This window comes from Lontra canadensis, unplaced genomic scaffold (genome assembly GCF_010015895.1).
Source record: "Lontra canadensis isolate GAN:19392208 unplaced genomic scaffold, GSC_riverotter_1.0 scaffold6, whole genome shotgun sequence".
In the NCBI taxonomy this organism is placed as follows: Eukaryota; Metazoa; Chordata; class Mammalia; order Carnivora; family Mustelidae; genus Lontra; species Lontra canadensis.
The window spans coordinates 19,588,649-19,612,143 of NW_022631000.1; the positions used below are offsets into that span (position 1 = coordinate 19,588,649).

General features: G+C 38.8%; 1 protein-coding gene and 1 pseudogene across 3 annotated transcripts in view; one reads left to right on the forward strand and one right to left on the reverse strand.

Annotated features, from left to right (window-relative positions):
- The window catches only part of GSK3B (glycogen synthase kinase 3 beta), a 203,646-nt gene extending 190,249 nt beyond the window's left edge, over positions 1 to 13,397 (reverse strand). The window contains exon 1 of one of the 3 annotated variants that reach the window (XM_032852321.1): positions 13,164 to 13,397. In XM_032852321.1, the coding sequence (XP_032708212.1) occupies positions 13,164 to 13,251 (88 nt within the window). In that variant the 5' untranslated portion in view covers positions 13,252 to 13,397. The remainder of the gene's footprint in view (positions 1 to 13,163) is intronic. The other 2 variants (XM_032852318.1, XM_032852319.1) reach the window with 2 other exon arrangements.
- A 274-nt stretch (positions 13,398 to 13,671) lies between these two features.
- On the forward strand, positions 13,672 to 14,524 carry LOC116864601 (annotated as a pseudogene).
- Positions 14,525 to 23,495: the final 8,971 nt, after the last annotated feature.

Consider the following 23,495-nt stretch of genomic DNA (forward strand, 5'->3'; position numbering starts at 1 on the left):
ATATAAAAGGCACTGTGCTCCATATTGCAGGAAATACAAACATAAGTATAATAATCTCTTTGCTATACTCCTTTTGCCTAAAATCCCCTAGGATGAGACAAAACAAGTTAACCAAAATGCAAGACAGAATATAAGAAGGGTGACAGAGAGTGCTATAGGAATTACATGTAAGTGAATTTCATGCCTTGGGGTAAGGCATGGATGGGAGGAGTTAAGTGGCTGAAGTGGCCTTTGACTCTGAAAGCTGGGTAGGTCTTTGAAACGGCAAAGAATATTTAGATTAATAAGATTCCATCCGGGTCAGAACAATCATGGCAATGACAACATTTAAAAACCTATCAAAAAGAATTCAATACACATTTAAACAGTTGTGCTAAAATATGCGAAAAAATCATTACCTCCCATAACAAGCACCTTTCTGAAGAACATAAATCTCTCAACCTCCTTTCATGTGGTATTAAATTTCAAAATTAACTAAAGACATGACTGAAAACAAAACAAAGCAGTAAGATAGATCAATGAAGTATTTTTAAACTACATACATCTTAACTGTTCCTTGAAAATACACTATGATTAGGGCGCCTGCCTCTCTGCCTACTTATGATCTGTCAAATAAATAAATCTTAGAAAAAAAAAAGAAGAAAATACACTATGATTAAACAGATTGAAAATAGAATCTCATGATAACATAATTCCTAGACAAAATTCTATGCCTACACTGTCCAACAGGATAATCAATAGCAACATGTGGCTACTGAGCTCTTAAAACATGGCTACTCCAAATTAGGATATACTGTAAGTGTAAAATACCCACCAGGCTGTGAAGAGTCAGTACCAAAAAAAAAAAAAAAAAGTAATATATCTCATTAGTAAATTTTATATTGATTACATATTGAAGTAATATTGTGGATATACTAGGTTAAAAAAATATTATTAAAAGTAAGTTCACCTGTATTTATTTATTCTTTTTAATGTGGATCCTAGAAAATTTTATATTACATATGTGACTCACATTTGTGGCTAACATTATATTTCTATTGAATAGCTCTGGTTTAAACAAGTGTTTAATATTAATATTGTTCAGATTTCTTTATTTGTTTTAGCCTATTGCTTCATGTTGGCATGGTAATCACTTGATCATAATGATACAAAGTAACCTCCCAAACATCTGTGCCACAGTGTCTAGACACTGAAAAGATGAGACACATGCCAAAAAAGTGTGTGAGCCTAACCACTCTTTTGGAGCAAATGTGTAAAAAAACAACCAACAAACAACTTTTCTAGATACATTTACCAAGCGGTTAATTTTTTGGGTGCTGCTGGCTGATGTCATGAGACTATGTTAAGATAAGTACTAGGTGATACAAAGACATGGGATCCAGGGAAACAGGAGTGGACCCTGAAGAGCAATGAAGTCAAGGTGACAACTATACAGTGGGGCCTGGAGAACCAAGCCAGATCTCAGCAATAAGATGAGGACTCCAGGAAAAGGACACTCCTGGAAAACAACAGAGTGGTGGAGCAGATCTAGAGAATCCTTGCTAAAATCTGAGGTGTAGAAAAATCAAGATTATGATCACTGCAAACAGTACAAGAAAAAAGAAAATGGAAACAATAAACTGTAAAAAAAAAAAATTAAAAGCAAAGGAAATGTGATTGCCACTTAGGAAATAGTTTGGTAGTTCCTTAAAATATTTAACAGTTACCATACAACCTAGCAATTTCACTCCTAGGTATATATCCACAAGATAAGAAAATACATGTCCACACAAAAACCTGTTCACAAATATTCATAGCAGTATTATTTATACTAGCCAAAACGTAGCTAACAATCCAAATGCCTATCAACTGAAGAATGGATAAACAAATGATGGCAATTCCATATAATGGAATATTGTTCAAAAATAAAAAGGAATGAAGTACTGATAAATGCTACAACATAGATGGACATAGAAGATATTATATGAAATAAAAGAAGCCAGTCACAAAAGCCACATATTGTATGATTCCATTCATATGAAATGTTGAGAATAGGCAAATCCATAGAAACAGAAAGTAGTTTAGTAGTTACCAAGAGCTGGGAGGAAAAAGCATGTGGGGAATGACCACCACTGGATACCATACAAAAATGTGCTAGTATTAGTTGATAGTTGCACAATTCTGTAGACATACTAAAAACCATTGTACACTTAAATGAATAAACTTGGGGCGCCTGGGTGGCTCAGTGGGTTAAGCCACTGCCTTCGGCTCAAGTCATGATCTCAGGGTCCTGGGATCAAGTCCCGCATCGGGCTCTCTGCGCAGCAGGTAGCCTGCTTCCCTTCCTCTCTCTCTGCTTTCCTCTCTGCCTACTTGTGATCTCTGTCAAATAAATAAATAAAATCTTTTAAAAAAATGAATAAACTTTATGGTATGTGAATGATATCTCAATAAAGCCATTTTTATTTTTTTAAATTTTTTATTTTTTATAAACATATATTTTTATCCCCAGGGGTACAGGTCTGTGAATCGCCGGGTTTACACACTTCACAGCACTCACCATAGCACATCCCTTCCCCAATGTCCATAACCCCACCCCGCTCCTCCCTACCCCCCTCCCCCCAGCAACCCTCAGTTTGTTTTGTGAGATTAAGAGTCACTTATGGTTTGTCTCCCTCCCAATTTATTTATTTGAGAGAGAAAGAGTGAGAGAGAACATGAGACGGGAGAAGGTCAGCAGGAGAAGCAGACTCCCCTCGGAGCTGGGAGCTTGATGTGGGTGGGACTCAGTCCGGTACTCTGGGATCATGACCCAAGCTGATGGCAGTTGCTTAACCAACTGAGCCACCCAGGCGCCCAATAAAGCCATTTTTAAAAGGGTATGTGATCATTGCACACTACCTGTTTCTGCTAAGAATACTGCTTAGTGTCTAGACACTGAGTGTTACTCATTTGAATAATTTTAAAATTTAGCTAAAAATAGTTGCATAATTATATTAGCATGCTAGCAAAAGTGCAATAAGGATGAGAATAAATAATGTCTATCATAACGAGAAAATAATAAATATCAAAAAGTAATTTTAACAAATAGGTAAAAGTATATGAAATAAAAATATGACAAAAACTGATAGAGAAAAACAGCTGTCATAGTTAAGAGTGCCTATGGGAAATAGGAGAAAGAGAAGAGTGGCTTCCATGAAGACTTTCTTTAAACCACATGAATGTACTATTTTATAAAAATAAAAATTTCTTTTCTAAAAAAGACTAAGGCGTGCTTGGTTTAGAAGCAGAATGAAACCGTGCGCTCTTAAAGAGGTAAAAGGCACAGGCTTCATTGACACTGACGCACTCTGCGCCTCTGATCTCTCAAGAGAACAGGTTTTTTTCATCTAAGATGTTAGAAAAATGGAAAATTAAAGGAACAAATGAATTTTCCTTTGTGTTTTTCTTTACCATGACAAATAACTACCTCCAGCAAGAATGATAATACCTTCTTGACGCTATGGATCACATCCATGACGCTGTAGATCAAATACACAGGGTAGGAAATATTTTAAATATGTTAAGTGTTCACTGGTTGTAACTATTAGCATTTTACCTCTTATTGCCAAAAGAATCACCTTCTCATCTTTACACTTCCCATCTAACTCACATTCAGTAAAATAAGGGATTTAGTAACTTAGGATAATGGAAAACATCCGCAATTTTCTAGAATTATTGATTTAAATTGTGTTTTAATTCTAACACTCTTATGCTAAAGCTGTGTTCATTTAAGTATGTATACAAAAAATATAATTCCATAATAGAAATAACATGTAAAGAATCAGAGTATCTACAGAAGGATTCTTAAGACACAGGGATGCTGTCTCCAAGAAAGGGAACTGGTAGTTTAAAAGCAGGAGCAAGACAAAGATATGAATAAAAACCATGAAAATTTTGAATCACGTGAGTAAATTCCATTTTTTAAAGCAAAAAATGTAAATAAAGAATAGCATGTAATTGTCTATCATACCGCATCCAATTAGTAATATTGTGGTTATTGCTATAATTATATAAATCTGATATATGTATACAATTAGGTACTATTGCTGAAACCCTACCAACTCAAAGCTTCCCCCTTCCCTTCAGAGTTTAATAAGCGGAGTGTGAAAACTGAAATTCCAATGGGGAACTGCAGCAAATACACCTGCAATACTGGCAGTCTGATGCCAGGCATTTACACCAGCACCACAAATTCTTCAGACGCTGCCTCTACAGACTTAAAAATCTAGGAGTAGGAATTTGACTCCGCTCAGTAACTTCAACATATGTCATGAAGAAAGTGGTTAATCAATTAAAAAGAATTAACTGGAGTGCCTAGGTAGCTCACTTGGTTGAGCATCCAACTCTTATTTCAGCTCAAGTGATGATCTCAGGGTTCTAAGTGGGACTCCATGTGGAGCCTACCTGAAATTCTCTCTCTCCCTCTGCCCCTTCCCCTACTTGTGTGCATATGTGCTCTCCTAAAAAAAACTAAAAAATAAATAAATAATTAAAACTAAAAAAAATAAAAGCAGCTTAAAAAAAGAATTAACTGACTTTATGGAATTAGGGGAAATAAAAGGAGTCCATTTTTTAAGATAGATTACCCTTCCTTGGAAAGAAATCTACAATACCCAACATTTTTTGGTATTATTAGCCAGTGAAGCCCCTAAGAATTTCTTAGACTTCCAAAAGAGGATTGGATTGCCATGGCTGTTCTTTATCTTCAGATCAACAATCAAGATACCCACCTTTTCAAATTCTCATTAACAGGTCTTAAGTGTGGTTGGTAAAGTTACTAATAGCTAATCATAATTCATGAAAAAGCTTAAATAACACCATGCAGTGCCTTCTAAGTATTCCACAAACAGAAGATATGAGCAGGTTAAAATTCAAACAGCAACTCCAAAGTACCACAAAAGAAAAAAAAAGAAAAAAGACAACAAACCTTAAATCAGATAAAATGCTACTGCTCAATAATAAACGTATCTGGGCTAGCATACTAAAAACTTTAGTAATCTTTATCCATATCACTGAAATGCAAATAGAGTTGGTCAATGGGACAGTGATGACCATTACTCTTCCTTATCACTTCAGTGACCAAAAAATTGGAGAATGTTTGATGTAATGAGAAGTTATTACAGAACCCCAGGTATCCTCTTGCCCTTTTAAAAGAGATATAATTCAAACTTCTCTAGGTCAACATTTTTTTTTTTAATTTACTTGACAGACAGAGATCACAAGTAGGGGAGAGGCAGGCAGAGAGAGAGGAAGGAAAGCAGGCTCCCTGCTGAGCAGAGAGCCCAACGCAGGGCTCGATCCCAGGACCCTGGGATCATGACCTGAACCGAAAGCAGAGGCTTTAACCCACTGAGCCACCCAGGCGCCCCTAGGTCAACATTTTGAACAATTATCAGTGATTTCCCCCAGAGCTTATAAGTCTACACTAAGTAATCCCAATATGCTTGCTTGTCCTTCTTCTTCTTCTTCTTCTTCTTTTTTTTTTTTCTTTTTTTTTTGGAGATGTAATGCTTAATATCAGTATCCATTCATTCCCTTCTAACTTGCAGTTTTAAAAAATGAGATAACTGAATGAATTACAACTATGTGTTAAATAATAATAAAGAGTTGTAAGTAAAATCCTAAAAACAAACATATGAACAAAGTGTTTGCACAATTCATCCAGGGATTTCAGATATTCAGGAGTCTTTTTGGTTTACTTCCTGATTGTCAAATGCCAACCAATTACAACAAAGATGGATTCCAAATAACCCAATTCCACACTGATGCAGAGCTGTTATTCTTTAAAAAACAATAACAAAACCCCTGAATTCTCAGTTATAACAAATGTCCAACAGACACTTAACTAATTGTACATACATAAAATCACAAAACCATACACACATAAACACACACACACACACACACACACACACATATATACACTCATGAAGTTTGCTGTCAAATAGTAAAAGGAGGAAGAGAACACTGAGAACACTTCACAACCTATAGGAAGAGACAGAATTAATAATCCTTAATAATAGCTTATTTGGAGAATCACAGTCTAATATTACCTGGAAATATAAACACACCAGATTTACGTATGAAAAATCAGTACTTTTCAATTAAAAAAACCTCTCTGAACATTAAAAAAATTCCATATATCACTTTTCTTTTTTGGCTGGCATAATCCCTAGTATTTCCATTTTCATGGTTATCTTATTGTTATCCTGAAATCATAAGAGAATTGACCCTTTTTTCCAATATAACTGTGAATACTTAATACTATATTTGCTGATAGACATGCCTGAAACTAACTGCAAAAGCAGTATTAATGAAATTAGTGAAAGTCTTACACACACATTAATTATCAATGAAAGACTATCCTAAAAGTAAAAGGCACTTTAGCTTATCCCTAGAATCCAAGTATCTCTATAACATATACGATATGGAAAAAGAGCTGTAGACTCAAAATGCCTGGGTTTAAATTCTAGCAAAGCAACTTTCTTTCCAAGTAATCTTGGGATAAATTGTTTCATCTCTCTGTATTTTATTTACCTAATCTATAAAGTGGGGATAATAGTATTAGCTAGTTTGCAGAGTTGGTGTAATTATTACACTGAAATGTTGCATATAAAGAATTTGGCAGAATGCTTATTTAGTACACAGTAAACATTCAATAGACATATCACATATCAATCACATCAGTATTTGTGGCCACTTTCTATTAAAGTAACCTATTTATTTTTAGCTTCAAAAGCCTAGGATTTCACATGATAAAATTAAGGATAATGAAAAAGAGTTCTAATGTCAGTGCTTAGTACCAGAGTTACTAATATTTCTGCCAGCCTACCCACCTCTCTAACTTTAAAGTATGTATGTTCAATCCTATAAGTTCATTTAAATTTCACCATCTAAAATACAAGTTTCTAGAAAAACAGTTCCTCTTCCATCAGAAATGTTTACTTTTTATTATTAAATTGATTTCAAAGGACAATCAAGAAATTAATGACTCTAGAATACATTGAAAAGAGAACATTTTAAGGGATTCATATTTTATGACATTGTTGGCCATAGCACCCTGGAGAAAAAAGGAAAACTTGATCTGGCAGAACTGAGAAACAAAAAAATACATCATTGCCTCAATCTGATCAAATCAGAATGCTTCTAAGAAAATTACTCAATACAAAAATGTAAGATTCAACTATTTACAAAAATTTAACCTGCATACCCTTTAAAAGTAGACTTTGTCCCTAAAACATAAGCAAAAGTGGGCAGGGGGATTGTAAACTGAGAATCCAAATCTACAGAGTTTTATCTTTATACCAGACCAAGCACATTACAGATACAGTATTTATTGAAATAATTTTCAATGTTCATTATGTGCTGGGTATTAACTCGCTTTGAAAAACAGAAAACTCAGTAATAAACAGAATAGAATAAATGCCCCTTTTTAATTTATGTCCTTTATCAATTTAATGGTAAAAACTTTTGGGAAAACTATTAAATTGTTCTCCTTTAACTCTACTGTCAGTTTTTCCTTGTACTATTCACACAGGTCTTTATACGAATATGTATTTCCACATCACATTCAACCAATTTCAAAGACAATTTACATAACCAAGGAAGATTTGTACAATCTAAGATAGAAGCAAAGACTGAAACCTCTACTCCAAAACCAATAAACAATAAAAATACCTCTAGTCTTGAAATCACGTAAGAGTCCCTTTCCACTACATCCCCTGCCCCCCAAAAATGCTAGGAAATGATGCTAAATGTTCCAACAAATTCATCTACTTACAGTGATTATGTTTTTAGAACAATATCTGGGAAATCAGCTTGGTCTTCTTGGTACCAGCATATACTCCAGTCACATGCACGTGCTGTCCCTCCATTCTCCATTGCAGGGTGGAGCATCACAAGAGACACCACAGACTTAGAGTCTGCCCATCCCCATTCTTATCTCACAATCCCATGAGTCTTATTAAAAAGTATGAAACTGTGGCATCAGGTCAGCATGGGTCTGTTTCACAGCATTCTCCATATATAAAGCACACAAAAACAGAGCTCTTCCAGTCTCAGAATCTGCTACTGACATTTAAAAAACTCTGGCTTCACCAGCCTTGGTGTCTCTCCAAAACAGTATCTCACACCTGCAACTGAAGTCCAAAACAAGGAGCAGATGGCACAGAGTGCAAGAACTGATTTTCATATGAACTACACCAGTGAAATGAATGTCACCTCATTTACTCAATGCCATTCCCAATCAGCCATAAATTGATTTGTGAATCTCTCGGCTCACTTAAAGTTTTGTCCTAGCTCCTATTCCTTATAATCATTTCACAATTAGCACTCTACAGATGCATGCAACAAGAGAGTGTGCAATTCTTTTACAAAAGTATTAGTGTTTTAATAACTCTGGAAAGGTCTGGTTGGGAAAGGAATGAAAACTTAATGAAAGTAAGGTTTTCAGTCTCACACACGAGCTCTCATCCACATAAACATGGATGATCTAGAAACTGACTAAATTCTAATAACCTAATTTTTAGATGTCACAAGGAGATTGAACTCCCTGAGGAACAGAATAACTCTAAGTTGCCACGTAGTTTTTGGTTTTAATACAAGATGACTAAATAGTGCACAAAAATACGCAACTGCTATTAATTATCCTGTCTTCACTAAAATAAAACTGATGTAAAAAGTTTTATATAAGGAAATAAATGATACTCACTGATTTACTCTCCTCTTTTTAAATCTTGTATTTAAAAATTAAACCTAGCCAATTAGCTAAAAATTTTGCCAACAGTATACCAAAAACAGTATACCAAAAGGATTTATTACTAATATATTTTTTTAAGATTTTATTTGTTTGACAGAGAGAGACAGAGAGAGAGAAAAAACACAAGTAGGGGGAGTGGGAGAGAGAGAGAAGCAGGCTTCCTGCTGAGCAGGGAGCCCAATGTGGGGTGGACCCCAGGGTCCTAGAATCAGGACCCGAGCCAAAGGCAGATGCTTAACGACTGAGCCACCCAGGTGCCCCTATTATTAATATTTTAACCAAAATCACCATAAGAAGTCCTTTACCTTCTCTTTTTTGAGTAAAATATTACACAATTCTACAGAAGGAACAGTACAGCTCCTAATATTTAGACACTTAAAGACACTTGCATCTGAATGCAAACCAAAAAGAAACACTGGTTTCACCATAGTAAGTAAAAAGTAATATTTGAAATATACAATTTAAATACATGATTTAAACTTGGGATGAATACAGGGCACCTGGATGGTGCAGTCTGTTAAGTGCCGATTCTTGGTTTGGGCTCAGGGTTGTGAGATCAAGCCCCACTTCGGGCTCTGCCCTCAGTGTGGAGTCTGCTTCAGTTTCTCTTCTTCCTGTTCCTCTACCCTTCCTGCTTATGCTCTCCCTCTCTCTAAATAAATACATCTTTAAAATAAATAAGTAAACAAACAAACTTGGGATGAATGCTTAACTCAACCAAAAAGGCAAAAAATATGTTATAAAATCAACTTTTAATTTCTGCTGGAGCCTTCACAAACCAAATAAAGGTTCCTATTATTACTATTATTATCATCATTTTAAGTGCAAAGTTTAACAAAGAATAATCATTATTTATGAAAAACAGGTTTTAAATGTACCAAAGATTAAATTAAAGGCTATTTAAAATATCTAGTTTCGGGTCGGCCTGGGTGGTTCAGTTGGTTAAGCATCTGCCTTCAATTCAGGTCATGATCCTAGGGTCCTGGGACTGAGCTCTATAATGGGCACGCTGCTCAGTGAGAAGCCTGCTTCTCCCTCTCCCTCGGCTTGCAGTTCCCCTTGCTTGTGCTCTCTTTCCATCTCTCTCTCTGTCAAATAAATAAAATCTTTAAAAAATAAAATAAAAAATAAAATATCTAAAGATTTTATGTCACAAAAAATATTATCCAATATTTTTAGTCCAAAAAATATTTCCACTGTTTTTCGATAAATTACCATAGAACTATTATAACTAGGGTCAAGGGTAAGGTTTTTGAATCTACATAAAAAATAATTTTCTTTTTTAAGACATTATTTAATAGAAAGCATTTAAATAAAAACCATTAGTTTACTGCTCCCCAAAATAAATCCAACATTTTTAGGTGAAGAAAAATTAGAAACTGTGCAATTAATAGACTGTAAAGTAAAATAACACTGCCAGTAACCCCATGCTCTCTCTGCTGAACTTTAAGGGAACCTATTGTACATTAAATTTTTAAAAAGTGAACTCATCTACCTTCTCATCTCAGCACTTTCTCAACTTTCCCATTACAATCGACAATCTAACTCAGCAGTCAAGTCTTCCAGACCAACAACATCAGAAGTTATTTTTAACTCCTGACTCCCTCCCAAATATTCCCTTTCGATCCAATCTGAAGTCCTGCCAGTTCGTCATTCACACTATCTCTCAAATGTGTTACTTTCATACCATTTTCACATTTTATTTTATATTTCCTCATGTTCACAACATACCCTACTATTTCTCTGAAAGGGCTCTAACGTTTACTGTAATCCATTAACTCAGCTGTCCAAATCACCTTCAAATAAACATCTTGTTCACCAACCTACAGTAAATCCCAATCTCTCTTGAATCACAACCAAACTCTTACAAGTCCCTTCTGCTCTCTGTCAACTATGGTTAACACATTTTCCAAACTCTCTCTCATCTTATTTTCCAACTTAGGCCCCTTTAACTCAGATTTACCACCTCGCTTGGTAAGTACAAAAATTATCTACCTGCCACACAAAAATCACCATCTCTGTGCCTCTGTCCATTCCTTCCACCTAGAATCCTTTATGATTCTCTATCAATTCAAACGACTGCCTCCTTTAACACCTGTCTTAAAACACATTTCTACAGGAAGTCCTTCCTCTCCAACCCAGAGGCCTCACTCCTGTATTCTTCATCCCAATGAACAAAGCATTCTCTTTGTATTTATAATCTTGCAGTCATCATGATACTGTTCATATTTTGTCCCACAACCTGTCTCTTCGACTAAATGATAAGCTTTTGAGGCCAAGGACTTTAATTTCTTTATGTATCTCTATTTTGAAGAGGGGTCCCTTAGAACAGTAGCACTGAAACAAATGATTAATGATATCCTTTTTCTTCTAAAATGTCTTTAAAGTCAAAGTTGTCAAAAACACAAAATTTGCATTGAACTCCAATTTTTTAAATGTTATGATCTATATAAGAATAGAAAATTAAACACTTTAACCTATGCACTTTACAAGAGTTACTCCAACCTCAGTCAACAAACCACATTACCAAGAATTAAGGAGTCATTTTCAAAAAAAACCTCGGAAACAAAATTAAAAGTCCAAAAACTTAATATTATAAGCTATTCTATTTTGCTCTCTGAAATTGATCTAATAAAATAATTACCTAAAATTGATTTCAAGTGGTTTTAAACTATATTACCAAGATGAAAAACATACAAACACTCCAGTACCACAAGAGGCTCTTAAGTAGCTATTATAAGATTTGCCTCATCATAGCTGAAAATTACCCCAGAATTTTAAAATATTCCTTTCAAATGACCCCATGAAGTGCTTAGAAAGCTTGCCTCTCCTCTGAAAAATGCATCATCAGCTGCCTTCTTCACATACCCAGCATTCTGTACTAGTCGCAAAAATAAATAATGAATAAATAACTTTTAAAACTGATCTGCTATTCAGCTACTACCTTAGACTACCCTGTTTCAGGCAAGTCCAAATGCCAAAATAAACTGAAATTCTGAGCTCAATTAAAAATGATAATTTTAGGTTGCTTAAGCATATAATCAACTTCACATCACAGCATGTATATATATATATTTTTTTTAAAATCTCAGTTCTTCAGGTCTCTCCTTCTAGGCAACAGTTTTTCTTTGCCCTCACTATGCCCCTTTCTCCAGGAATAAGGAAACAATGTAGATATTTTTGTCAAATTCTGGAAGTATGGTTTAAATAAACTGTCACTAAATACCTATCTACAAAGAGAGATACTCTGGAACAGTAGATACTTAGTATACCAAACACAGACTATTTAGCACAAATCTGGGACAAAAGTACAGTCTAGCAACAACCCTGAACACAGACTCAAATATCCCTATTATACTCAGGACTACAGCCTTCTGCAAAGCCTGACATTAAGGTCTAAATCCATAATGTCATAACTAAACCCATAGTTTTATCTAAATGTGGGAGGAAACCAATGCAAGAGTATTTTAAATAGTCCTTAGAAGGGACATTTGAACTCTAGATCATTTAACAAACGCTGAATGCAATGGCACCCCAAAACTGAACTTAATGATGAGTCAGTGACAATTAACATTCAACTTAGTATCTGGCAACATGACAATACAAACCTCAATCAAAACTTGAACCTACTTCCAAGTAACCTTTTGATTAAACATAAATTATATAGTGGTAAATTGGTAATGTCAAAACGGGAAGGTTAAGAGATAGCATTAAAACATGTGTGCAATTAAAACAATGCCTGTAGCGATGCTACTGGGTCTCTACCAGCTCCCACAGACCCTTTCTAAAGGGAGAACTCAAGCCTCGCCTCCAAACGCGAATGCTAGGTACTAAGCAAGTTCATCTCTGAATTAAGACCAAATACTCTGTAGTCACACAAACAAGAAACAAATGTTAGGAGACTGACATTTAGTCTTTCTAGCAAGTATACAAAACTATGACAACCCCTAAGACCTGAGCTAAATATAATAACCCTCATTCCAAAAGACAAGTACTCTGCAAATGTACGTAACGATTTGAATCGTCCTCTTTATTCGAAAGGATGAGCAAGTAAATACTTTCATCACTATTTCAACATGGAAATACTCAAGCACTTGATAAAGCTGACTACCAACAGCACAAAAAGTATAAGAAGCAACTTTCAAATCAAATCATCCAAGTAAAAAGCATATTCTCTCAATTCAAGGTTAATGAGACCGGGGGAAGTGGTATGGGAATAGAGAGGGAGCTGCCTCATCCTTGACTGAAGACAGGTTTTTGCCCTTTTCCACTACCTCTTGATTATTATTAGCAGGAGGTCTAATATTTTAAGATCCTGGTTAGTAAAGGCTTTGTATGTTAAGGGTGAGGTGGAGAATGGGTGTAAAATAAAATCAATACTCACTGCTAACTTTCATGCTGCCAAAAGCTGAAGGCTGCTGCACTGGCTTGCAGCTCTCCGCAAAGGAGGTGGTTCTGGGCCGCCCTGACATGATCACTCTTTTCCCGAATCACCCTCTTTTCCTTCCTTCCTTTTCTTCCTTTTGTTTTATGCTGGGGTGTTAGGTTAATGATAAATGCAGCATTAAGTTGTCCCACAAGATTTAAAAAAAAAAAAAAAAAAGACTTCGTCTTCTTGGCTTTTCACTTTCTGTACAGCTATTTAAAAAAAAAAAAAACAAACAAACGAGCGATGTATTTCTCCTTCAAGACAGATCAGTATGGATATTTAACATATAGATGATTTGGGGCTGGGGAAAAAAATACAGTTCTTTCCCCTCCCTTTCCTTGGAAAGGAAAAAGGGAGGGGGGAGTCTTAAAAAATATATATCACGTGAAACGGGGGCAAATACTTGATTGAAAATAAGTACTCTGAATATTATATTTTCCTCGGGGATTTTTTTTCCGAGTCAATGAAGAAGGAAAGCGGCGGAAGGATCACGAGTCTCACGCTTGAAAAGAAGGGGGGATGGGAAGGAGGGAGGGAGAGGGAGGGGGTGGCTCGGAGATGCGACGGGAAACGCTGCGGCTCCGGCAGCGGCGGGATCCGGCGGGCAGACGGCGGGGGCCCGGCGAACTGGAAGGCGGCGGAGTCGCGAGTCAGTCAGAGGCGGGCGGTGGCGGCGGCTCCTCTTCTCATTGCGCCAGGAGCAGCTGCAGGCGGCGGCTGGATCCAGCGGCCATGGCGGCGGCTGTGGCGGAGGCAGCTCCCTTCAGACCCCAGGCAGCGGATCCTCGACTGCTCCCCATACGCCGGGGACATGGGAACCCGGCAACCGCTTCCGTCCCCTGGGGCCCCCTCCCCCGTCCGCGGCACCAGCGCGGCCGCCCTCCCGCCCCTCGCCTCTGCTCGGTGCCCGCTCAGGAAGTCTCCGCGCTTTGCCCCCAGCCCGGAGCCCTGTCAGCGGCTGCGGGGCCGACTCCTCCTCGCTTCCTTCCTTCCTTCCTTTGTCACTCGGCCCGGGCGGCGGCGGCGGCGGCGGCGGCGTTGGCGGCGGCGGCAGCACAAGCCTGCATTCGCCCGGGTCGGGGGCTGCTGTGTGTGAGGAGCGCCGTCTGCGCAGCCGCCTAGCTCTTCCCACTCACCCTCCCCCCTCCTATTCGTCCTCCGCCTCCTTCCTCCCCCACCCAGCCTTACACCGCCCAGCGCCCGGCCACCCGCGTAACAGGCGTCTGGGAATCGCCGTCCGAGGTCCGCGCCCGCCTGCTTCGGCTACAGAGCCGAAGCCAGAGCAGAGCCAATCACAGACGTCGACTGTTTGCGACTCCTCCCGGAAAAAGCCGATCGACCTGAGAAACCAATTAGGAAGTGTCGCTAGAAATCCACGCCCAAAAAGCGGAAAATGCCGAAGATAGCCGAACGAGAAGAAGGTGGGTTCTCGTTCTGTGGCTGGCTAGAGGAGAAATTCTACAATGGCAGCAGTGGCCAATCACAGTGGCCGGCCCTCACGAAAAAGCTTGAAGAGTTAAGGAGGGCGAAACCCGGAGTCACCGGTGAAACAGCACGGCTGGGAGCCGCGGCCGCCTTGTAATTGGCCGACGACTCCGCTGGGAGTGTACCTGCCTCGGTGATTGGTGAAGCGAGGGGGGCTTCCGAGGACAGTACGGCCAGTCAGAACGTCTTCTCCCTCGCCAAGGTGGGGAGAAGAAGAAAGAAAAGGGAGGGCGTCTATAAAGGGCCTTCTCATTGGCTTGAAGCCTTGGGACTGGAGTGGGGGCAAAAGGGAAAAGGAGGGAGGCTGAAACCCGTAGCGGCAGCCAATCAGCACTCACTGTCGTCCAATCGCAAGACCTAGATGCGGTGTGATTGGCCTTTCACCCCCGGCGGCTGTCCCAAGAGCGGAGGGAAGCTCTAGTGGGGTCGTGGCGGCCGGTGTGTGATGGGTTTGTCTGCGGCTTCTCTCAGCCGTTGTGGAAACCGCAGATAGGGAGCGCGGGCACTCTGCGCAGCCGGTCCGAAACTGCTGCGGTCAGCGGCGCTGGGCTCGGAGCGCTCAAGCGAACAGAGAGTTCAGAGGGGCTCTCCCCACCCACCAAGAGTCTCTCGGCCCGGCGTGGCTCAAATTGCGGGCCGGAGCCTTCTCTCCGCCCGGGGTAGCGCGTCCGAAGAACCAGCGTCTTCCCCGAAAGGGCCAGACGGGTCCAGGGCGCCTACCCGGCTGGGTGCGAACTCTCAGACGCTAAAGTAGGAACAAAGCTTCTAGTGAGGCAGCGCCTCCGGGCGCTTGCACCCTGCCCAGCAGCGGTGGCCATTGATAAAGTGAGGCCGACTGCGCCTAGTGTGCGCAGCCAGTCCGGGCCTTCTGGAAACGCCCCTGAGAGATGAGCTCATGCTGGATGCGCACGCTCCTTGGGCGCGCGCGACTGCCCAGCGCAAAGCGAGCCCCGAAAACAGGTACGGGGAAATGCCGTCAGGCCGGATATCCTGAAGCCTCCGAGGAGACAGGGAGTCAGAATGGCCCAGAGCTTTTGGTCCTTTGGAAATAGGACAGTCTATAAAAGTACTAGATAAGTAGGTTGCACACGTAGGCCGGTGTTCATTGTTCTACTGAGAAGCAATTCCCTAGGCTTGCCTGAGCACTGTAAGGTATGGCTACGCCAGGATAGTAGAAAAAGTAGAATGGACAGTTGCCGTCCTGACTGTAATTTCCACCTGCAGAGTCATCCTTTTTATGAAGATACTATCTCCAGAAAGCACATGTAAAAATACTCATAGTTGATGAGATTACTTAGCTATTGCTTTGAAAAACTTGTCAGGGACTGGGAACAAAGTAAGCTTTGATCGGAGACAGGAAAAGTCTATCTAGACAGGGTTTGCAAACTCAAATATCTACGGGGGACGGGAGGGTGCAGAAAAATAAAGCAAATGAATGAAACTGGCCTGGTGTAAAACAATGGAGAATAATAAGAAATGTAAGAATAATAAGAAATAAATAGTAAGAATAATAAGAAATTAGTGTCCATGCTGTAACTGAAACAAGCAGCTGTTAAGCACTAGCAGATTGTTGCTCACAAGAATGTGGGTCCAGTGTTCTGAGATACATGTTTTTCTTCCCCCAAGAGAAACCCTAATGCTGGAATTTTGTGTGAAATGTTGCAGTTTTTAAGTATTGGCAACCAATACTCAGAACCCAGTAGGCCAAACTAAAAACATGCAGGAGTAGTCATGGCCAGCATGCAGTAAGTTTGTAGTATCAAACCTGAGCATAGGTTTTATAGCCAGCAGTGGCTCTTGTTCTCAAGAACTCTGGTATCTGGATGTCACAGTAACGGATAAAGAATGTTAAAAGCAAACTCAGTGCATGGCAACTTTGTCAGGTGAATGTTGTCTCTCCATTATCGCATTATGAAAGACTATTGCCTCTAGTACCTGAAATGTGAAGCAAAGTTTTAAATCCTGACTTCCTCTTTAGTCTCCACCACTACTTCAGTTATACCAGCAGGAAAGTGAGTAACAAAATGTTTAGGTTATACAAATTGGAAACATGGCTGTTCTATATACAATAAAGTAGAAAAATAGTCAAACTTAAGGTTATGATTAGCAGCTTCACTATTACTGCCTTCAAATATTGAACTGTTGCTGTTTTTAAAAAATCTGACTCAAGAAAATTTTAAGGGAAAAAAGTCTTTCAGTCTAGAAGTCGGGCTTAAGGGACAAGTTAATGAGAAAATACAGAACTGCTGAAGTTAACATTCAGTGTTTCTCTGAACTTTCAAACTCTTGCTTTACCTTCCCACCTGTTGTCAACCACTGATCACCTTATAATAATTATAATAGTTCATATTTACTGTGTGTTTACAATGTGCCAGGCACTGTTCTTAAGTGCTTCACACACATATCTCAAATTTATAATACTATGATGTAGGTACCTGCACTTTACAGATGCGGAAATGTAGGACCAGAAAGGTTTATTAAGTCCACATAGCGAAAGTAACAGAGCCAGGATTCAGATCTGTTCCTAGCCTCTATTCCATATTTCTCTGAAACTTGGTCCTCACCTCTCCTGGTCTATCTTGCTTTATCTTAAAGTCTAAGCCTTCAGTCTTGAACTGTGTGTGACTTGTGAATGTATCTCTAGTTTGGTTTCCTCCAGTGCTTATCAAATGTTCCTTTGCAGAGATCAGTGATTTCACGCCACAGCAACAGTAAACCAAAGGATTAGAAAAAGATAAATGTAGGAAAAATGGGTGTACAGAACACGTAGTATAGTAGAAAAAAAAGAGAGATTGGTGAGTGTGTCCACAAGATAATAATTAGGAATTAAAATAGACAATGAACTAACTTCCATAGTAATAACAAATTTGTATAGGATTTGTAGTTGGGAAGTACTATCATGTTTGTGAAGTTCGGGAAGTACTAGTATGAAACTATTATTCTGTTTTTAAAACGAGGAAACCATGCAGTACAGTAAGTGACTTGCTTAAAATCACTTGGCTGCATTTTTTTAAAGATTTATTTATTTACTAGAGAGAGTGCCTGCATGAGCAGGAGGAAGGGCAAAGGGAGAGGGAGAAAGCATCTCAAGCAGGCGTCCCACTGAGTGTGGAGCCCAACTTGGTGCTGGATCTCAGGACCCTGAGATCATGACCTGAGCCAAAAATCAAGAATCAGATACATAGAGGCACCTGGGTGGCCCAGTTGGTTAAGTGTCCACCTTTGATTCAGGTCATGATTCTGGAGTCCCAGGATTGAGCCCCATGTTGGGCTACCTGCTCAGCAAGGAGAGTGCTTCTTTGTCTTCCTCTGCGCCTCCCCACTTGTTCTCTCTCTCTCTCTCACTCTCTCAAATAATTTTTTTTAATCTTAAATAAAATAAAAAATAAAATTCAAAAAAAGGGAGAGAGAGAATCAGACACTAAACCAACTGAGCCACCCAGGCACTCCCACTTAGCTGCATTTTTCATTGAAACTAGGAGAAAATATAGGTAGCGTTAAGAATGAAGATAGCAAGTAGAATATGAGATGCAGTTTAATTAAATGAATCCAGAGTCAACCATTCCAAATAGAAGTCACAAGAAAACTCTTCTTTTTAGGACCTCATTTATTTAGCCAACATTTTGGGGCTCTTCAAAATTTAGTAAGATATGGTCTCTTTGTTCCAGATACTTGCAGTCAAATACTATGAGATAAACAAGAGTTGTTTAGTGATGAACTCTAGGAAAGCCCTCCAATGTCAAGGTCAAAGATTAAGAAAAAGGGAAAATAAACTTACATTATTGAGTACCTATGTCATTTCTCTCAAAACCCTGAGATAGTTGTTATTAGCCCTTCTTTTAATACACAGAGGGAAAAGTAAATACACACTCAAGTCTCATGATCAGTAAATGGCAGAGCTGGAAGGGCACCTGGGTGGTTCATGGTTGAGCATCCAATTCTTGGTTTTAGCTCAGGTCATGGGTCGTGGGCACCATGGAATCTGCTTGAGGATTCTCTTTGCACCTCCTCCCACTTGCATTTGTGTACTTGCTCTCACTTTCTCTCTCGAAATAAATACATCTTTTTTAAAAAATGACAGAGCTGGGATGGGATTTACACCTGAGTGTCTTTCTGCTAGATTAGTCTGCCTTCCATCAAAAAGTTACATTGTTTATCTCATTCACATAAAATTGTTTGTGCAGGCACACACGGATGTCTGGAAATAATTAACTTTGATGGCATTTTGGATGATCTTTATTGTCTCCATGCTTTCCAGTAATATCTTCATTTTCCACTTTTACATAAGAAACAAAACACTTAAGAAAACACAAAGGGGGTGCCTGGGTGGCTCAGTGGGTTAAGCCTCTGCCTTCGGCTCAGGTAATGATCTCAGGATCCTGGGATCGAGTTCTGCATCGGGCTCTCTGCTCAGGAGGGAGCCTGCTTCCTCCTCTCTCTCTCTCTGCCTGCCTCTCTGCCTACTTGTGATCTCTGTCAAATAAATAAAATCTTTTTAAAAAGTACAATAAAAACCTTTTAAAAAGAAGAAGAAGAAAACACAAAGGTAAGACTGTAGAAGAATGAAAGAAAAAAGTGAAATCACTCAATTTGATTAGGAATTAATAAACTGCAACTTACACAGGCACCATTAGTCAATAATGTTGATAAATGTTCTATAGGAAAATAATCTAACAGGAAAGGTAAGTAATTGTGTTTTGGATGTTGAGTTTTATGCTAACCCTTTCTCAGGTAGTCATTGCAAATAGCTTCTCCCATTCTGTAGGCTCTTAATTTCGCTGATTGTTTTGCTGTGCAAAAGCTTTTTATTTTGATGAAGTCCAAATAGTTTGTTTTTGCTTTTGTTTCCCCTGCCTCAAGAAACATGTCTAGAAGGGAGATGCTGTAACCAACGTCAAAGAAGTTACTGCCCGTATTCTCTTCTAGGATTGTTATGGTTTCAGGTCTCACATTTAGGTCTTTGATTTTTTTATTTATTTTTGTGTTTGATGTAATAAAGTCCAGTTTCATTCTTCTGCATGTTACTCTCCAGTTTTCCAAACACCATTTGTTGAAGAGACTGTCTTTTTCCCATTGGATATTCTTTCTGCTTTGTCAGGATTAATTGACCATATAGTTGTGGTTCATTTCTGGGTTTTCTGTTCTGTTGATCTGTGTATCTGTTTTTGTGCCAGTACCATACTGTTTTGATCACTACAACTTTGCAATGTAACTTAAAATCTGGAATTGTGATGTTCCCAGCTTTGTTTTTCTTTTTCAAGTTTGCTTTGGCTATTTGGGATCTTTTGTGGTCCCTACAAAGGTTAGGATTATTTGTTCTGGCTCTGAAAAATGCTGGTGGTATTTTGGCAGGAATTGCATTAAATGTGGAGATTGCTTTGGGTAGTATAGACATTTCAACAATATTTGTTCTTCTGATCCTTGAGCATAAGATGTCTTTCCTTTGTGTCATCTTCAGTTTCTTTCTTCAGGGTTTTATAGTTTTCAGAGTACAGAGTACAGGTCTTTCTCTTTGGTTAGGTTTACTCCTAGGTATCTTTTTGTTTTTGGTGCAGTTGTAAATGGGATTGATTTCTTAATTACTCTTTCTGCTGTTTCGTTATTAGTGTATAGGAATGCAATGCAATTATCGGTGTATAGAAATGCAACAGATTTCTGTATATTGATTTTGTATCCTGTGACATTACTGAATTTATTTATCAGTTCTAGCAGGTTTTTCTCGGTGGACTCTTTTTGGTTTTCTATATGTTAGTATCATGTCATTTGCAAATAGTGAAAGTTTTAGTTCTTCCTTGCCTATGTCGATGCCTTTTATTTCTTTTTGTTGTCTGATTGCTGTGGCTTGGACTTCCAATGCTGTGTTAAATAATAGTGTTAAATAACAGTGGTGAGAGTGGTGAGAGTGGACATTCGTGCTTATTCCTGACCATAGAGGAAAAGCTCTCATTTGTTCCCCATTTAGTATGATATTAGCTGTGGGTTTCTCATATATGGTGTTTATTGTGTTAAGGTATGTTCCCACTAAACCTACTTTATTGAGAGTTTTTATCATGAATGAATGTTGTGCTTTGCCAGATCCTTTTTCTGCATCTATTAAAATGATCATATGGTTCTCCTTTCCTTTATTAATGTGGTGTGTCATATTGATTGATTTGTAAATATTGAATCACACTTGCAACCCAGGAATTAATCCCACTTACTCATGATGAGTGATTTTTTTAAAATGTATTGTTGGGGCGCCTGGGTGGCTCAGTGGGTTAAGCCTCTGCCTTCAGCTCAGGTCATGATCTGAGGGGTCCTGGGATTCAGTCCCACATCGGGCTCTCTGCTCCGTGGCGAGCCTGCTTCCCCCTCTCTCTCTGCCTGCCTCTCTACCTCCTTGTGATCTCTGTCTGTCAAATAAATAAAATCTTTAAAAAAAAATGTATTGTTGACTTTGGTTTGCTAGTATTTTCGTGAGAATTTTTGCCTCCATGTTCATCAGAGATCTGGCTTGGAGTTTTTTAGGGGAGTCTTTATCTGGTTTGGGTTTGAGGGTAATGCTGGCCTCATAAAATGAATTTGGAACTTTTCCTTCCTTTTCTGTTTTTTGGAACAATTTCAGAAAAATAGGTATTATCTCTTTTTTAAATGGTAAAATTCACCTGTGTAGCCATCTGGTCCTTGACTTTTGTTTGTTGGGAGTTTTTTGATTACTGATTCAATTCCTTGCTTGTTATCAGCCTGTTGAAGTTTTCTATTTCTTCCTATTTCAGTTTTGGTAGTTTATATGTTTCTAGGAAATTATCCACTTCTTCTAGGTTGTTCACTTTGTCGGCATATAGTTTTTCGTGATATTCTCTCATAATTGTTTGTATTTCTGTGGTATTGGTTGTGATTTCTCCTTTCTTGTTTGTGATTTTATTTATTTGGGCCCTTTCTCTTTTCTTTTTGACAAGTCTGACTAGAGGTTTCTCAATTTTATTATTTTTTTTTAAAGATTTTATTTATTTAACTGACAGAGATCACAAATAGGCAGAAAGGCAGGTAGAGAGAGAGAGGGAAGCAGGCTCCCTGCTGAGCAGAGAGCCCGATGCGGGGCTCGATCCCAGGACCCTGTGATCATGACCTGAGCCAAAGGCAAAGGCTTTAAGCCACTGAGCCACCCAGGTGCCCCTCAATTTTATTATTTTTTTCAGAGAACCAGCTCCTGGTTTCATTGATCTGTTCTCTTGTTGTTATTGTTTTTTTTTTAAGTTTCTGTATTATTTATTTCTGCCCTAATCCTTATTATTTCCTTCCTTCTGCTGGCGTTAGGCTTCATTTGTTGTTCTTTTTCTAGCTCCTGTAGGTGTAAACCTGGGTTGTTTATTTGAGATTTTTCTTGCTTCTTGAGACAGGCCTGTATTGCTATACATTACCTTCTTAGGATTGCTTTTGGTGTATCCCAAAGGTCTCAAACTGTTGTGTTTTTATTTTCACTTGTTTCCATGTATTTTTTTAATAATTTCTTCTTTGATTTCTTGATTGACTCTTTCATTGTTTAATAACATGGTGTTCAACCTCCATGTATTTTTGGTCTTTCCAGATTTTTTCTTGTGGTTGACTTCTAGTTTTATAGTGTTATAGTCAGAAAAGGTGCATGGTATGACTATGGTATGGTATTTGTTGAGGCCTGTTTTCTGATGTGATATTCTGGAGAATGTTCCATGTGCACTTGCAAAGAATGTGTATTCTGCTGCTTTAAGGATGGAATGTTCTGAATATATCTGTTAAGTCCATCTGGTCCAGTGTGTCATTCAAAGCCATTGTTTCATTGTTTATTTTCTGTTTACATGATCTGTCCATTGATGTAAGTGGGGTTTTAAAGTCCCCCAATATTATAGTATTATTATCAATTAGTTCCTTTATGCTTCTTATTGATTGTTTTATATATTTGGGTGCTCTCATGTTGGGTGCATAAATATTTACAATTGGTTTGTCCCCTTTATGATTATATAGTTCCCTTCTTTGTCTCTTGTTACAGTCTTTGTTTTGGTTATATATTTATTTATTGAGAGCAAGTGGGGGTAGGGGAAGGGTGAGAGGGAGAGAGGGAAGTCTCAAGCAGGTTCCATGCCCAGGGTGGAGCCTGGCACAGGGCTCAGTCTCACAACACTGAGATCATGATCTGAGCCAAAATCAAGAATTGAGTGCTTACCTGACTGAGCTACGCAGCACTCCACAGTCTGTTTTAAAGCCTAGTTTGTCCAATATAAGTATTGCTACTCCCTTTCTTTAGACATCCATTTGCCTGATAAATGTTTCTCCACCTCCTCACTTTCAATCTGCAGGTGTCCTTAGGTCTAAAACGAGTCTCTTGTAGGCAGCATATAGATGGGTCTTGTTTTATTTTGTTTTAATCAGTTCTGACACCCCGTGTCTCCCCCCCCCCCCCAAAGATTTATTTGTCAGAGGAGAAAGATCAAGTGTGCACACACAAGTAGGGAGCACAGCAGGCAGAGGCAGAAGTAGGCTCTCCACTGAGCAAGGAGCCCAATGCAGGATTTGATCCCAGGCATTAACTGACTGAGCCACCCAGACATCCCCACCCTATGTCTTTTGATTGGCATGTTTAATCCATTTACATTCAAAGTAATTATTGATTGACATGTATTCATTGCCATATTATTACTTGTTTTTTCTGGAGGTTTTCTGATCTTTTCTTGTCTTTGTTACTTTTGGTCTCTCCTTTCCACTCAGAGTCCCATTTAATGAAAATTGTACCTTTTACCAACAATAAAAGTTAACTCATCTGAGGACTGTGGTAGGTGTTTGGGGCAC